This window comes from Aplysia californica, unplaced genomic scaffold, assembly GCF_000002075.1.
Source record: "Aplysia californica isolate F4 #8 unplaced genomic scaffold, AplCal3.0 scaffold00456, whole genome shotgun sequence".
Classification (NCBI taxonomy): Eukaryota; Metazoa; Mollusca; class Gastropoda; order Aplysiida; family Aplysiidae; genus Aplysia; species Aplysia californica.
Genome location: NW_004797726.1, coordinates 416,035 through 431,887, shown reverse-complemented (window position 1 = coordinate 431,887; position 15,853 = coordinate 416,035). Strand labels below are relative to the sequence as shown.

The 15,853-nt window shown below is 38.6% G+C and overlaps 1 protein-coding gene across 2 annotated transcripts in view; it reads right to left on the bottom strand.

Annotated features, from left to right (window-relative positions):
- Positions 1 to 15,853, bottom strand: part of LOC101857271 (triple functional domain protein) — a 186,628-nt gene that overhangs the window by 117,675 nt on the left and 53,100 nt on the right. For both annotated transcript variants that reach the window (XM_013086335.2, XM_013086334.2), the window contains exons 23-37: positions 14,995 to 15,150; positions 14,396 to 14,507; positions 13,574 to 13,689; positions 13,057 to 13,179; positions 12,147 to 12,332; positions 11,530 to 11,645; positions 10,627 to 10,693; positions 10,220 to 10,329; positions 9,512 to 9,581; positions 8,668 to 8,757; positions 7,617 to 7,751; positions 7,087 to 7,200; positions 5,519 to 5,665; positions 4,507 to 4,608; positions 3,819 to 3,970 (exon numbers count right to left, since the gene is read on the bottom strand). In XM_013086335.2, the coding sequence (XP_012941789.1) occupies positions 3,819 to 3,970; positions 4,507 to 4,608; positions 5,519 to 5,665; positions 7,087 to 7,200; positions 7,617 to 7,751; positions 8,668 to 8,757; positions 9,512 to 9,581; positions 10,220 to 10,329; positions 10,627 to 10,693; positions 11,530 to 11,645; positions 12,147 to 12,332; positions 13,057 to 13,179; positions 13,574 to 13,689; positions 14,396 to 14,507; positions 14,995 to 15,150 (1,796 nt within the window). The remainder of the gene's footprint in view (positions 1 to 3,818; positions 3,971 to 4,506; positions 4,609 to 5,518; positions 5,666 to 7,086; positions 7,201 to 7,616; positions 7,752 to 8,667; positions 8,758 to 9,511; positions 9,582 to 10,219; positions 10,330 to 10,626; positions 10,694 to 11,529; positions 11,646 to 12,146; positions 12,333 to 13,056; positions 13,180 to 13,573; positions 13,690 to 14,395; positions 14,508 to 14,994; positions 15,151 to 15,853) is intronic.

Genomic DNA, 15,853 nt, shown 5'->3' with positions numbered 1-15,853 from the left:
TGCGCCTATGTGCCTGCGAGTGTGTTGTGAGTGTGAGCTTGTATGCGCGCGTGTACATGCGAGGGAGGTAGCAGTTTGAACGAGAGAATGTCTACGCGTGTGATTTGTATGAAGAAGTGTATTTAAGTGTGCGATAATGTCCATATGTGTGTGTGTGTGCGCGCGCGCACGTGTGTGTGTGCGTACGTGTGTGTATGTGTGTATGTGTGTGTGTGTGCATGTGTGCGTGTGCATGTGTGCGTATGCATGAGTGCGTGTGTATGTGTGCGTGCGTGTGTGTGAGTGTGTATGTGTGTCTGAAAACCGCGTGCATATTGACGAGTATGTGAGGTTCCGCATGTGTGTGTGTTTATAGCGTGTGTGCGTGTACTTTTTTTTCATATCCTTGCAAAAGAAAAGACTTTCACAATTTCACCTTCTACAACAGAGCTATTTCAGAAACAGCAGTTCCAGAGCCAACGAGTCTCATAGAGTAGAATTATGATATCCTAGACCGTGCACTGTCATGGCCGCGGTTCTTTGCTCTCTATAAAAACTTTGCCTCGAAGTGAGGGCATCACGGGCGCCCAACTGAAAGGCAAAACGCCAATCTTGTTATAGATCTAGTCTAATGCACACTGCACCTTTCCCTCCTAGCTCTAAATTGAGTCAAATGGTGCGTTCCAAAGTGAACCAGAAATACGTCAGAGTTCACTACCTAAGATATTAGAGTACACAAACCTATGGCGACTCTACACCAGCTTCTCGCCTATTTTTATCTCTTGCATAGCGGGGGCAGTCTACGTAACATATCACTAGCTTACAAGACAACAACAGCCCCAAAATAAGTAAATCTAACGTTGAGGAATGGACTCGACAGGTGCCGATTGACGAGGATAACTCCACTTCCAGTTTTTAATCCTCTGTGCGGTCCACAGAAACCCGTAGCACACTGTCCCTCCCCTTGACTCTCTCAGCTACTTCACCCAAAGGTCGACCGCTAGAAATACTCCCCCCCCTCCCTCCCTCCGTGCAAAGATATAAAAAAAATAATAAAGTTTTTAAAAAATAACAATAATAATAAATTTTAAAAAATAATAATTAATAAATAAATAAATAATAATAACAATAACAATAATAATAACAATAATAATAATAATAATAATAATAATAATAATAATAATAATAATAATAATAATAATAATAATGAGCATTTATATATAGCACTCCATCCCGTTCGTAAACAATCTCCGAGGGTTGTACATGTATTATAATTATTCCCCCAGCAGATCTTACAACAACCAACAACAAATTCACCTTCCACGGAAGAATAAAAACGCTAACATTTCTGGCACTACCATGTGAGAAACGTTAGAGCATGGACTTCACTTCGCGGAAACGAACGATAATTTTTTTCCAGTGAACAGAAAGAGAAAGTTCTGAAAAACCTATGTACCCTTCTGTCTACAAAGGCTGCGCAATGCTTGCACAGGGCGTGTTGAGCTTAAATAATGCGCTCCAGGTTGGGAGAAATGCCTCTAGCTCAGTGGTCTGTGATTATTATCACTTTACAGTAAAGGCCCATCAACATTCCTCAAGATGTTGCATCTTCCTTTGCTGCTGTAATAATAACTAGCATTTGTTTTGCGCATATGCCCACTCAACAGCAACTTTATGCGCTTTATGATTTATATTATAAGTCATAAGCATTATGCCCAACCTGTAGGAGTCACGGGGGGGGGGGGGGGGTCATAGAGTGCACAAACAGTAATGTGCGTTGTTTGTGTTGTGCTGTTATCTGGGTAAACATGAGAAATGCCCCCCCCCCCCCTCACACACGTACACCATTCCAGTGTATTTAAGAGGCAGGGAAATACAGTAGTGAGTAATAATCAGACAGACAGACAGACAGACAGACAGACAGACAGACAGACAGACAGACAGACAGACAGACAGACAGACAGACAGAGAAAAAGGCAGACACGGCTGGGTAGAAGAGAAGAGAAAGACAGGAAAATATACAATACACACAGCTGGAGTGGTCAAAAACAGGTTTAGCAAGACTCAACAGAATAACGGCCACATCTCAACATAAACAGACTAGAGAAATAGCATCGCTGTAGAAAAACAAACAAACAGAAGGAACAGATCACATGAGTGTGTCCACGCATCACTCGTAGAGAGTTTATCTCTAGTAAGAGTTTTACCACACTTGCAACACAATAAGGTTAAAATAGTGCTGAAGATTAGAGATGTTGCAAGAGAGTAACAAAAACAAAAATAAAGGAGAGTTAAGGATGATAGATGTTTTTAGTTTAGTTTAGTAAAAAGTTTTACGGCACTTGCAACACAATAAGGTCATATAAGTGCCGAAGATTAGAGGTTTTACAAGAGAGTAACAACAAACGTTAAAAAAAAAGGAGAGATAAGGACGATAGATGTTTAAGAGGAAAGAAGGAGCAAACCACACCAGAGCACCCGCCAACCACCCACTGATAGATGTTTGATAGGAAAGATCAAGCAAGAAAGAACGGTATGGTACTGGTTGAGTTTAGTTTAGTTTTAGTAGAAGTTTTACGGTGCTCGCAACTGAATAAGGTCATATGAGCGCCAGAAGAATAGAGGTGTTACAAGAGAGTAACAAACATTAAAAGTATAAAAAAGAAGAAGCGGAGATGAGGATGATAGACGTTTGATAGGAAAGAAGAAGCAAACCACACCAGAGCACCCGCCAACTACCCATACTGGTTGAGTTTAACTCCACTTTCAACACTGCTGAAGGAAAGAATGCTGGAAGTGAGAAACAACCAGAGTAAAGAGAGGTAGTATGTGCGAGACGGGGGAGAGGTTTGGGCAAAGAGGCAGGTGGGGAACATGTATCTGAGACAGACAGCGTGTATCTGAGACAGGGAACATGTATCTGAGACAGAGAGTGTGTACCTGAGACAGGGAACATGTACCTGAGACGTATCTGAGACAGGGAACAAGTATCTGAGACAGAGAGTGTGTACCTGAGACAGGGAACATGTACCTGAGACGTATCTGAGACAGGGAAGAAGTATCTGAGACAAGGTCAAAGAAGCATGCATCTGAGACAAGGAATGTGTATCTGAGACAAGGTCAAGGAACCATGTATCTGAGAAAAGGAACGTGTATCTGAGACACAGAGCGTGTATCTTTTTAGTTTCAGTAGTGGTTTTAGGGCGCTCGCAACTGCATACGGTCATATGAGCGCCAGAAGATTAGAGGTGTTACAAGAGAGTAACAAACATAAAAAAGAAGAAAGAGAGATAAAGACGATAGATGTTTGATAGGAAAGAAGAAGCAGACCACTCCAGACACCCGCCAACCACCCACAGCATGTATCTGAGACAGAGAGCGTGTATCTGAGATGTATCTGAGACTGGGAACATATATCTGAGACAAGGATGCATGTATCTGAGACAGAGAGCGTGTATCTGAGACAAGGAAGCATGTATCAGAGACGTATCTGAGACAGGGAGCAAGTGTCTGAGACAGAGAACATGTACCTGAGACAGAGAGCGAGTATCTGAGACAGGGAACGGGTATCTAAGACAGGAAACATGTATCTGAGACAAGGAAGCATGTATCGGAGACGTATCTGAGACAGGGAGCATGTATCTGAGACAGAGAACATGTATCTGAGAGAGAGAGAGCGTGTATCTGAGACAGGGAACATGTATCTGAGACAGGGAACATGTATCTGAGAGAGAGAGCGTGTATCTGAGACAGGGAACATGTATCTGAGACAGGGAACATGTATCTGAGACAAGGAACATGTATCAGAGAAAAGAAGCGTGTATCTGAGAGAAACTCACCGGCTGACTCGACTTGTGTTGAAGATCTTGGGTGGAGGTTTGAACATGGTGGCTTGTTTGTCCTTGAGGGCATCGTTGAGATAGAGGACACGCTCCTGGATCAGCTCACGCATCTTCTTCACCCACTGCTGCTTCGTGTCCAGTGATGACGCCTGTGGAACACCACCAGCCAAAGGTTATTTCTTATAATCAGGCTTTTATTTGTTTTTAGGACTCCCGACGCCTTTCTAACTGAAATCTTGTTTCTATTTTTAGAGCTCTCACTCTATATTTTAAATAAAAAATCACGCTTCTCTTTCTGGAAGTCTCAGCATGCATTTCTTTAGGACTAAATGAACCACTATCAATATTTCAAAGCATTTTTACCAGTTTGCTGTTTAATGTTTGACAATTTGGTGAACTGATTTTTTAAACTGAGTTACTTTTTTTTAAATGTTCATAATGAATGGTTACTTCACACTTTACATAAACCATAGCTACAACTATACTTTTTACCCCCCAAAAAGTTGACTTTTGGAATAGTTTTTTGTATCTATTTCTACACGAGATACTCTCCTTTTTCAGTTCTAGCTCTAGGTTAAAATTGTTTCAACATTCTTCAGTATGAATCTCGATACTTCAGCTTGATCAGTATGCCATGTGTTGTTGGATCTTGGGACACAGAGGGAATCTTAAAACATAATGTTACCTTGAGGATAATCCTGTAGTCTGAGATGGGTGCCCGTCCAGTCCACAAGGCAAACTTGGTCTCATCCCCTTCTATATGTTCCGTAATGTTGATCTCAGCAATCTGATAAAAAACAAAGGCAGAAATTACATAACTTTTCATTCAGCAAACTCTTTTCAATGTATATATAGGACAATAGGATAAAAGTCACAACTTTCACAAAACAAAACAAAACAACAACAAAAAAATCTCAGGATCCTGCAAAATGATGTTTTACAGAGACCAACAGAACAATCAAGCTGTGACAATCAGGCAATTTTAAATAACAACCAATAGTTGGTAATGCAGGGCAGAAACACGATTGAGGGCAAGCGTTGACGCACAGGGCTCAAGCACACATCTCTATGGCCACTTATCTAAAAGTCATAGCATCAACATCATTGGATTATTTAAAAGCCTGCACTCAATAATTACATGACCACTAGACAATACGTCAATTCTTACAACTAAACAGAAGGCAAAATGATAGCATGACCTAAAAACAGAGCCATAACGTTAAATTTATGGATTGTGTTGGTAACGCAAATGTCTAATACTTTCAACATAAATATTTAGGAGATTTTAATTAATTTGATTTTCATTTTAAACAAATGATTATAATAACATTGTGAGAAAATCTCAACCAAATCAAAATTATCTTTATCCCCCATACCGTTTCTCTTTTTCAAATCACCCTAACCTCCTCCCCACCAAACCACCTTCATCCCCCTCTTTTCCCAGACTCCTCCCTTTTTCAAAACAACAATCATTTAGGTTAGAGGTGCCGAGAGACTATCAAAAAAATCCTAACCCCATGTAAACACAGCCCTGGGACTCAAAATTTACTGATCATTGTGTCTTATACATCTTGTATTAAGACTTTGCAATGGTGGACCTGAAATTTAGAGAAATCAGGCAAAATCCAGACAATTTGAGAAATCTGGATTTCCAGACTTATCTGAAAATCTGCACCTCTGTTGAGTGCAACACTTACCATCAACTTGAACTTGTATATGTACTTGGACTTTCCATTACTGTCCTTGACCTCCTTGGAGAAGACGAGGCAGACGTCAAACAGGAACAGGTGTCTCTCGCGGCCTTTCTTGATCAGCTGTTTTGGGTCCCAGACCGTGAAGTTGTCCTGCACGTCAGAGATTACAATCAGTTTACAGTTGTTTAGTTTAGTTTTAGTAAGAGTTTCCCAATACTAGCAACACAAATTGGTCATAATATAAGTGCTGAAGAGAGGTGTTACTAGAGAATATCATACAAAGGAAAGGAGGAGAGATAAAGACAATATATATTTGAAAGAAAAGAAGGAGCAAACCACATCAGACCATCCTAAAACCACCCACTATTGTTATTAGGTAGGATGCTCCACGTAAGTGTTAGAACAGCCACATGTCTGAGTAAAGAGAAGCACATCCACACGGTAAAAGTTATTTAGAGCAGTGAAAAAGCAAGACGGACAGACAGAAACAACAGAGGGCATGGAATGGTATGATACTGGATGGATATTTAAGAGGTGGGAAATACCTCTGGATTGAATATCCATCTTCAATAAAGCAGGGTGAAGTAGATAGGTAGCCTTCCAGCCACCATCAAACAGCCATATTTCATCACCAAAAAAATTTGAATAATAATAGAAATATTTAAACATGAGTGTATTTTTGTATATCGCATTTTTTAGCACATGTTTTAGCACATGACTTGAATTATAACAATTTTCAGGAAATTTAAAGGCATGAATTCAAGTCATCGGCAAAATGTTAAAAGGGGCGCTACTGCAATGGAATATATGACATTAAGCTACTGAAATCACAAATTCAAAACGTTTACAAAAAAAGAAATGGGCAAAACAAAAATATTTTTAAAAGTATGTACCAAAGAATACATTTTTTTAAAAGAAACTCGATGAACAGTAGTACACATGAGATCCACACATACGAGTGTGTGTATGTGTGTGCATGTACGAGGGGCATACCAAAAGTTTTTTACCTGACCATGAAGGAATAAAGGTGGAAAGCTGAAATTTGGCACTAACGTTAGTCTTTCTCTATGTAGTCGCCTCCCACAGTTACACATTTTTGTCATCAGTGTATGACCTTGAAAAGACCTTGAGAATAGAGGACCCTCTCTCTGTCAGGAAACCAACCATCTAATGCCCACGAATCTGCATTTGAAATTTTTACACCAAAATTTCATCACAGCATAGGATGGGCAATCAGTTTCATATGTGGCATGCATATTCATAAAAATATCCTGCTGTTGCTTGTCTTGCAAGAACAAAAACTTCATTACTGCCCTGTTCTCAATTTTCTTCATTTGTATGTTGATACTGGAGAACAACATACCCTCATTCACTCACAGTGCGCTGGTGGTAAAACCAGTGATTGTAAATTCCCCCAAAACTGACATGCATTCTAGGAAGATGATTGTTGGCTTTCACCCCAAATTTCAGCCTTCTACTTTTATCCCTTCATGGTCAGGAAAAAAACTTTTGGTATGCCCCTCGTATGTGTGGACACATGTTTGTGCAAGTTTGAATGCACAGTCCCTCACCTGTAAGAGTACTTCCCCAAGAGCCTCCAAATTATCCTCCATTCCCTCCAGCATACTCAGATGCATGGCATCGTTGGCTTTCTTAGGCACATTCATCATCACCTCAAGGGCTTCCTGGAGTCGGAAGAAAAAACATGAAGTTAGTACACAACGGGCCAGAGTACAAACACAAACCTGAATGACCTGAACCAACATGAGACAGATTCCTTAAGGGTATGAGGATTTCCTTTTAAAGAATGGCTGTTCAGTCTGGATGCAGATGGACGATTTCTAGGAAAACAATTTTTCAATTTTCAAAAATTAAAAATAACATTTCCATACTAGCTTCAAAAGCATTTAATTTGATTAGAGTCTAGGTTCCCAAGTCCCATTCCACTCAGGGTTTTATACTGATCTACACTCCTTCCACCCTAACACAACTTCTCCCCTTTCCAAAATATAACTGAGCACGCTGTGATCAAAGGGTGGTTTTCTTTCCCCACAAATAGCAAGAATTGAGTCCTTCAAGTGACAATATATTTTTGTCTTACCTTGATCTCACCGGTGTGTTCCTCACAACACGTGAGCAGATCTTTGAGCAGTAGTTGGTACTTGGTCACTCTCTGAACCGGTTTGATCAGGTAGGAAGCAATGGGCTCGTTCAGTTTGCTCTTGCGCTGCATCTCCTGTTAGACACACACAGAGTGAGGGGACGTGTGAGAGGGTGTGGTGTGTGAGGGAGGAAATGTGCTTGAGTGAAGGTGTGTATGAAAGTGTGTGTGTGTGTGAGTGTGAATGTGTGTGAGTGTGAATGTGTGTGTGCATGTGTGTGTGTGTGTGTGTGTGTGTGTGTGTGTGTGTGTGTGTGTGTGTGTGCGTGTGCGTGTGTGTGTGTGTGAGCATGTATGTGTTTATGAGTGAAAGTGTATGTCCACTAAGAAAGTGCATATGTGAGCACTTGCAAGCATTCATGAACACATGAAGACCAGAAGCAAAACCTTATTGTCTACACATTTAATAACATTTCAACTTCAAACCTCGTGAACATCCCCATAAGTATGGGCTTAAGCCCCCCCCTCCCTCTCTATAAATGGTTTCACATTGATTTACAACCCTTCTGCATTGAAACAACTTCTACTCTTTCCATCATGGTCTCAAATTCTTCTAGTTTCGACTTAAGTAAACTTGATGAGGAAAAAAATTTATCTGAAAGGTCATGATGACTTTGTTCAAGTATCTCTGTATTTCTTTCAAATTTAGGCATTTCCGCAGTTGAGCTTGTCCTCCTCGGCATACCTTTATATTTCACTTTTTATTTATGCCAGCATGCCATGAATGACCAATTTTAATTTTCTATAAGCACTCAACATCAAGAATGTCTGATTATTTTTCGTTTTAGTAAGAGTTCTACAGTACATGGAACATGATAAGGTCATAAAAGTGTAAAAGATTAGAGGTGTTACAAGACAGAAACAAACACTAAAAGGAGGAAAGATACAGACATTTCAAACGATAGACGTTTGATAGGAAAGAAGGAGCAAACAACACCACAACATCTGCCAACCATCCGCAAATGTCTAATTAAATCTCCTCATAAATTACCTCGAAAAAGAGTCCAGCCTGCTCCACCAGCAGAGCATTGGAGTCCGGTTTGTTCTTGCAGTAGGTCACATAAATGGAGAATTTCTCCGCCTGAAAAACCATGAAAATTAATCATATTAAAATAATAATAATAATAATAATAGCAGACACAAACATAAACTCTAAATGCTTTACATTCATCACTGCGCATATTACTTCATTCACATGAGATACAAAATTTCACAGTAAAAAGAAAACCAGTTAAACCACATAAAGAAGAACTTTCTCACTCACATACTAAGAACAAAGCAGAAGTTGGCAAAATAAACCACAAGCAGGTCCCTTCTTGTAGGTACTGATTGTCTTCATTGGCTGATACCCGATAAACAGAATACTTTAAATAATGGAAGCTTTAAATTAAAGCAAAAGTTGTCTGGCTAAAAAACATTCAAAGGATATATTGTAACTGTAACAGCAATAATAAAAACATGAGAAACTAAAAGCATTAAGTCATTTTTAAGAAACCAAAGAGTAACATGAGGTTTTTAGGATGTTATAGTTTCTCTAGAATAATGAAAGAATATTGCCATAAAAACTGTGAGCCCCATTACCTTTAACCCCAAAAGAGATATTTTTTTCAGTATATTCATTACTGAAGTCTTTCATAAAGTGTTCCACCCAGCAGGAGCATCTCTTGCTTGGCAGCAAAGATTTTTTTTTTCAGCACACCTTCACAGAAATGAGATTTGGAATCCAACTGACATTAAACTCATCCTCGGCTCTAAAGCGACTATTGACAAAACTATTTCAGCTCAGAAAGACAAATAAAATGACCCAAAGCACAAAACAGACAAAGCTCACATACCCATGTGACAAAGCAATGGCCCACATCCTCAGGTATTGACTCATACTTCTCCAACTCCTTCAGGAACACACTGGGTAAAGAAGAAATTACAACATGGAAAGGTAAGGCAAATTTAAGTTTTTTGCTTTTGTAGTAAGAGTTTTATGGCACTTGTCACACAATAAGGTTGTATAAGTGCACAAGAGTAGAGGTGTTACAAAAGAGTAGCAAACACAAAAAAGGATGAGAGATAATGAAAATAGATGTTGAGAGGAAAGAAGGAGCAAACCACACCAGAGCATCCGCCATAATCCCCCATAAATTCAATTTTCATGAGTCCCTTCTGTACTTGGTAAGAACTGCTGAGCCAAATCATTTGACCCTCAGACACAACTCTTCGCAATTGGAAGACTACATTTTTCTTCAGTTTTAACAAATACCATCTATTACCCATATGAGAATAATTCTCTTCCAAATCTATAACACATGAATGGTCAAAAAGGTGCCTGTCACTGTAATAACAGTAAAAACAATTAGCTTAGTTTTTATGACTTGTCTCAGTAATTGATCCAAAGGCACATTAAACAGATTAGGGTAAATCAGACATTTACATATCACAGAGTAATGCATTAATAGGGAACAAAACTAAACATGCATTCTATTAAATCATTTAGGACATGACCAAGTGTAAAAACAATAAAACAGTAGTCCTACATATGCAGTACTCACTCTTTGTGGAATTCATAAATCTCATCCATATTGCTAAAGACAACATGTTCCTTGCCGTGGATGCCGGCGGGAACATTAATACTGGAGTCGGACATTGGTTTCATATAACACTGCAAGGAAAAACATTGAACCACATCAATTAATAACAATCCCATTACGAGTTATAAAAGTCATAACTGCAGTGGAAAAACAAGATATTTAACACAGATAAATTATAGGAATACAACATCTCTGAAGAAAATAAAAATATGTACGTCAAATGTGCTTTTTTCCTACATGTGGAAGGGAAAACCAATATTTTGAAAAAAAAATAAAATATATGAAAATGTCAATAGCAGAAATGTTTATCTCGTACAATCATTTACAACAAAATAAATTCAGTTTATGCACAAAAAAGTAAAACTTACATTGATACAGATTTCTAAATCCTTCACATAAGTTCTCTCCGTCTGTAGTAATTCAGCCATGATAAACCTGCAAAACAGAGAACAGAAAATCCAATTTAACTAACAATATGCATCCAAAAACAATGGTTAGGGGGGGGAAAAAATGATTACAATTATTCCACCAATATGTCTTTAACAAACAAAACCCATCAGACTCTGGCCACAAACATTCCAGACCTGCAACATATATAAGCTTCAGATTATTAGAAATAAACCTTCCATATCATATCTTTAACAGCTTAATGACACTAATGAAATCTCCCAACAAGAGAGAAAAAGACATATATAATTATGTTAATAAAATATATAAGTTTCCTTGGTGGGACATCTGACAGCACACATGTGAGAGACATGGCAAGCAAAAGACAAAGACAAACTGGAGGTCAGTCACACCCAGCTATCGAAACCAAGCAAAACTCACCCAGCTACACCCTATACTTTAGGTACAGTGGTTTCTTGATGTATATTTGAAATGGGAATCATAAACTATATACACACTATAAGACTATAAGAAGCCAAGATTAAATGGGTCCAACTAGACAAGGAAACAGTCAGGCTATTCTCATTAAAGTGCTGAAAGACACAACTGTCTGATCATGGAATTTGGGGAAATAAAAGCTTAGTGAGGACCACTGTAGCCTTAAAGACTCCCTTAAGCCTTCAAAAACTCCCTTAAAGCACACAGATATACCCTACCTGTACATTACTCATTTCCGTCTTTCTCTAAGAGATAATTAGCAGACAGTACATGAGCACTGGAATATCAAAATGTGAAATATTTTTTGGGGGCAAATATGTTACCCGAAATAAAAGTAAACTCATTCAAAACTGTCCAAAAAACAAGTAAAACCAAAAGATACATACTCTCTTCTCCGGGCAGACTTTCGTTTTTCCTCTGTGATTTCTTTCCCTGTACTTGTTTGCTCCAATTTCTCCTCTATGGACGAATCACTTTGACGCTGCTCATCCTTCTCATTTTGCTGTGCAAAAGACGAAATAGAAAAAACAAATCAACCGCTGCATCCATATAAATTCGAGTCCACACAAGGGATGTACATTTATTTGCCAGAGGTCTATGGCTGCACTCCAGTAAACCATCCAGTGACATTGAAGTCAGGGTGTTCCAAAAAGACAACAAAATATGACTGCAAAAACAACAACTAAGATACCCATGGCTCATTTTTTAAAACTACAAATGCCGTGTGACAACTTCACCATTGAATTAGTCCATAGTAAAAGTAGACAAGAAAGAAGCATCAAGGGCCCCTGCAAACCCTCCCCTCTCTCAATATTACTGAAGTGATCCTCTCCATATTATGAGCATAAGTGAACCTTTCAAAAATCAACAAATGCTTCAATTAGACGGGTCATCACTTGAGTATCAAAATCATACACCAATGTACACTCAGAGTATACAAAAACAAACCTATCCACATCCAGAAACTATATAAATACAGAAAGGTTCAGAAATCAGCACTGACCTCCTGTGGCGTGACCCCTAGTTTGGCCTGTAGCTGTAGCCGGTACTTCTCCATGCGCGAGGAGAAGAGCTTGTAGCGTTTATCAACCATGCTACACCACTCCATGATGCTGGTGGCGTGAATGTTGCCCTTGGTCACAAAGTCGTCTGCCAGCTGGAGCAGAAGCTTGACATTCTCCTTGGTCTCCTGGGATACACAGCACAGCACAACAACGTATTAACTCAGTTTTAGTTTTAGTAAGTTTTACTGCACTTGCAACACAGTAAGGCCATAGAAGTGCCGAAGATGAGGAGTAACAAAGGGGGTAACGAACACAAAAAAGAAGGAGAGATAAGGACGATAGATGTTTGATGAGAAAGAAGGAGCAAATCACACTAGAGCACCCGCCAACCACCATTATAATGTCTCAATTGTTTCTTATTTTGATTAAAGAGAAATGCATCGACACAATTAAGGTCATTTTGTGCAGGGAGTTTTAGTTTCGGTTTAAGTAAGAGTTTTACAGAATTTGCAACATGAATTGGTCATAAAAGTGCCGAAGGTTAAAAGGGTAACTCAAAACTAACATACAAAGAAAAGAAAGAGGAAAGACAAGGATGATAGACATTTGAAAGGAAAGAAAGAGCAAACCATGTCAGAGCAGATGTGGGTCAATTTCTTTTAAAACAGAAAAGAAACTGTGTCTGTACGGATAAATGTAGCGTGAGTTTGGATCCTCACTTTCAAATATAAAAAGTTTTACTAAAAGACTTGTGTTTAAAAGGAATAGGGTATTTACAAACCGACAGACCTCTGCATATTCAATTATTCCAGATGCACTGTTCAAACAAAAGAGAGCAATTACTAACACTTTCCACAATTGTGATTTTTTAATGAAAACTAAGGTCTCAATCATCAAAAGGTCAGTTACCTTGGCCCTGTTCCTGAATTCATAATGTTCCTTGAGCAAAGCCTCTGTTTCATTTTTGTCAGCTCCCACGTTGGTGTGAGAGGCGAGATATGCCTCACCATAGTCATGGATCCACTCTAAGGCCTGGAACACACACAAAGGTACTATATGAGATACTGCTATTGATTGATAAATATAGTCAAAATTGTCCAAGACAGCTCCCATTGTTGAAAAGTAAAGAAGCTGTCTTAGACAGGTGGATGCGTGGGAGAGCATCATTATGGCAGTTTAAAAAGAAAAAAAACACTGGCCGTTTGTTGTACAGGAGGACTGTCTTTTTACAGGTGACCGTGAGCAAGTTGGACTGTATTATACATTTAACATTTCAAAAGCAACCCATACACATAAATCGATGTATACATAATCGAAGTGTGAACTGGAGACAATGTCACACAGATTTAGCTAGATTAAATGGTAAAAAATGTATGGTGTAGTCAAAGATGTACAAAAAAACAAAGCGTGTTGATAATTCCCTCACCTGCTTGGCGCTCTGTTCAAACAACACAAACTGGTGACACTGCTCCAGTTTCCTCTTCTTCATGGTCCAAAATTCTAACACTAAATTTTCTTGCTGCAATAATTTGGTCAGTGTAGCTGAAACAATAAGAATGTAAAGCATTAATTCAGACATGACTAAAAACATGAAATTGCTTTAAAGCTTTCTTTACCATTCAAAAAGTCCTATCAAAATAGTGAGACTTGGAAAGAACAACACTTCGAACATGCTATAGACAAGGACTTCAAGTCAATTAAAGATGAACATTTTTACAGCAAAATAAATACAGTTTAGAACAATCATTTTATCTCAAGAATTTCATAACTTTTAAGGTACATACACATCATCACCAAGTCCAGATTGCCTAATGCTTTATGCTGTTTTACAGCTGTCGTCACATCTGCATCAGCAACTGCTAACTTGTGAGGTAGAATGAAGTAAAAAATAAAAAGCACACATTTCCATGAAAGAAAACGGAAAATGGAAGATTACTACCAAAACTGTTTTTTAAAAAGAACTTGAAAAAAACAATGAACTGCACATCTAACAAACTCCTGGTAAATTCAAAATGTTCGTTCAGAAACAAACTTCTCTACAGAACAGTTATACAGTCTAGCACAACATAGAGAACACAAACATTGAGAAACATACGCATTGACAACAGATTCTCAGGTCCCTAATTTTTTTTAATACATGTATTTTCTCTATATTAAAGACACATACAAGGCTAAATTTATATGTAACAAAAAGATTTTGCTATGCGAGTGCTAGACTGTATTTGTTCACATCAATCTGCCTTCATACCTTTTACCCGTTGCTCTGGGCTCCGAAATTTCATCTGCATGCCCAGAAAGTGCAGGTTTCGGGTCACGTACTTTAGGAATGTTTCAGCAGTTCGTCTCGCCAGTGTGCATGCCTGGACAGAAAGGAAATGAGAGCACAGAGATTAACAACCAACAGATGGCAATGTATAGTCTCCTAACATATATCAACCAAGAAAATTGAAAACAAATGGCTCGTGTCCACTGTTAAACAATTTAAGAGAGAATATTAGTATAGAAAGGGCTCAGTCTTTTTTTGTACAAACTTCCACAAAATTGTTAACACTACCAGTCAGACATTGCCAGTGAGATGATCACTACTGTAGAAGGTGTTGACCATATTATAGCTAGCACAGTCTCAATGGATTATTATAAGTTGGATCTGACCTCCTAAACAAAACATGTTCACTAGCATATGCTTCCCATGAAGCCGAGAATGTTTTCCGAGTGTTTCACAGTCAGCTAGTGTACTAATACAGACAGTGAATTTGCTGTTGAGCAGGGATATGCACTACACAAATGCCAATTATTATTATTATCATTATCATTACTATTACCATTATTATTACCAGAAGTACTCACCCTGAGAAATGCCTCCTTCTGCTCACTGTGTTTGTTGATGAGCTGCACCAGATAGGCTGCCTTGGCCTGGGTGTTGGTGGTACCGGCCTTGTCCGAGTTACACCAGTCCTCGTCTCGCTTGTAGTCACGGTCCAGTGACTCCAGCACTGACCACACCTGAGAGATGATCAAGAGCAACACAAATGTATACTATACAATTGTTCATAGTCTTGTTGACAAAAGTGAGATCGCAGACAAAAATAACAGGTGCAAAACACAAAGAAGAAACTACTGACAGCATCCTCTAACTACACCAACATGAAGCCAGAAAATACTCATTCACTTCATTATCATACAAAAGATGAACATTTCAAGAAGTGATCAGACGATGAACTTCGGCAATAGCATATTCGAAAGAAGAAAAAGTGGATTTCTCATGGTATTTGAGAATCACTTACTTTTCTGTTTAAAATACACTAGGCAGGAATTTCATCTCTTTCTAGTCATATCCCCAAGACAATGGCAATAGAATGTGGAGTATTCGTTACTCTACAACAATTTATTCCTGACTTCATGACAATTTAGTCTTGAAAGAATTAATACATAGACAAGAAAAAACAAAACAAACACTGCATCAATTTATCTAAGCTAAGGGTCCTAAAATCAATAAGATTAGGCTTCAGCCCTCACCCACGCAAAATTCAAAATGAATTTCTACTAAAACAGAAAATGTTTATCCAGTATAAAATCGGAATGTGGCAGGCTGAAGGCAAGGGGCCTTATTAAGTTAGAAACACAGTCACATAAATAAAAATAAGCTGTACTGCAGGTAGAATAACCAGTAATCATGTGGTCTATTTGGCTGTTTATTGGCAATCTG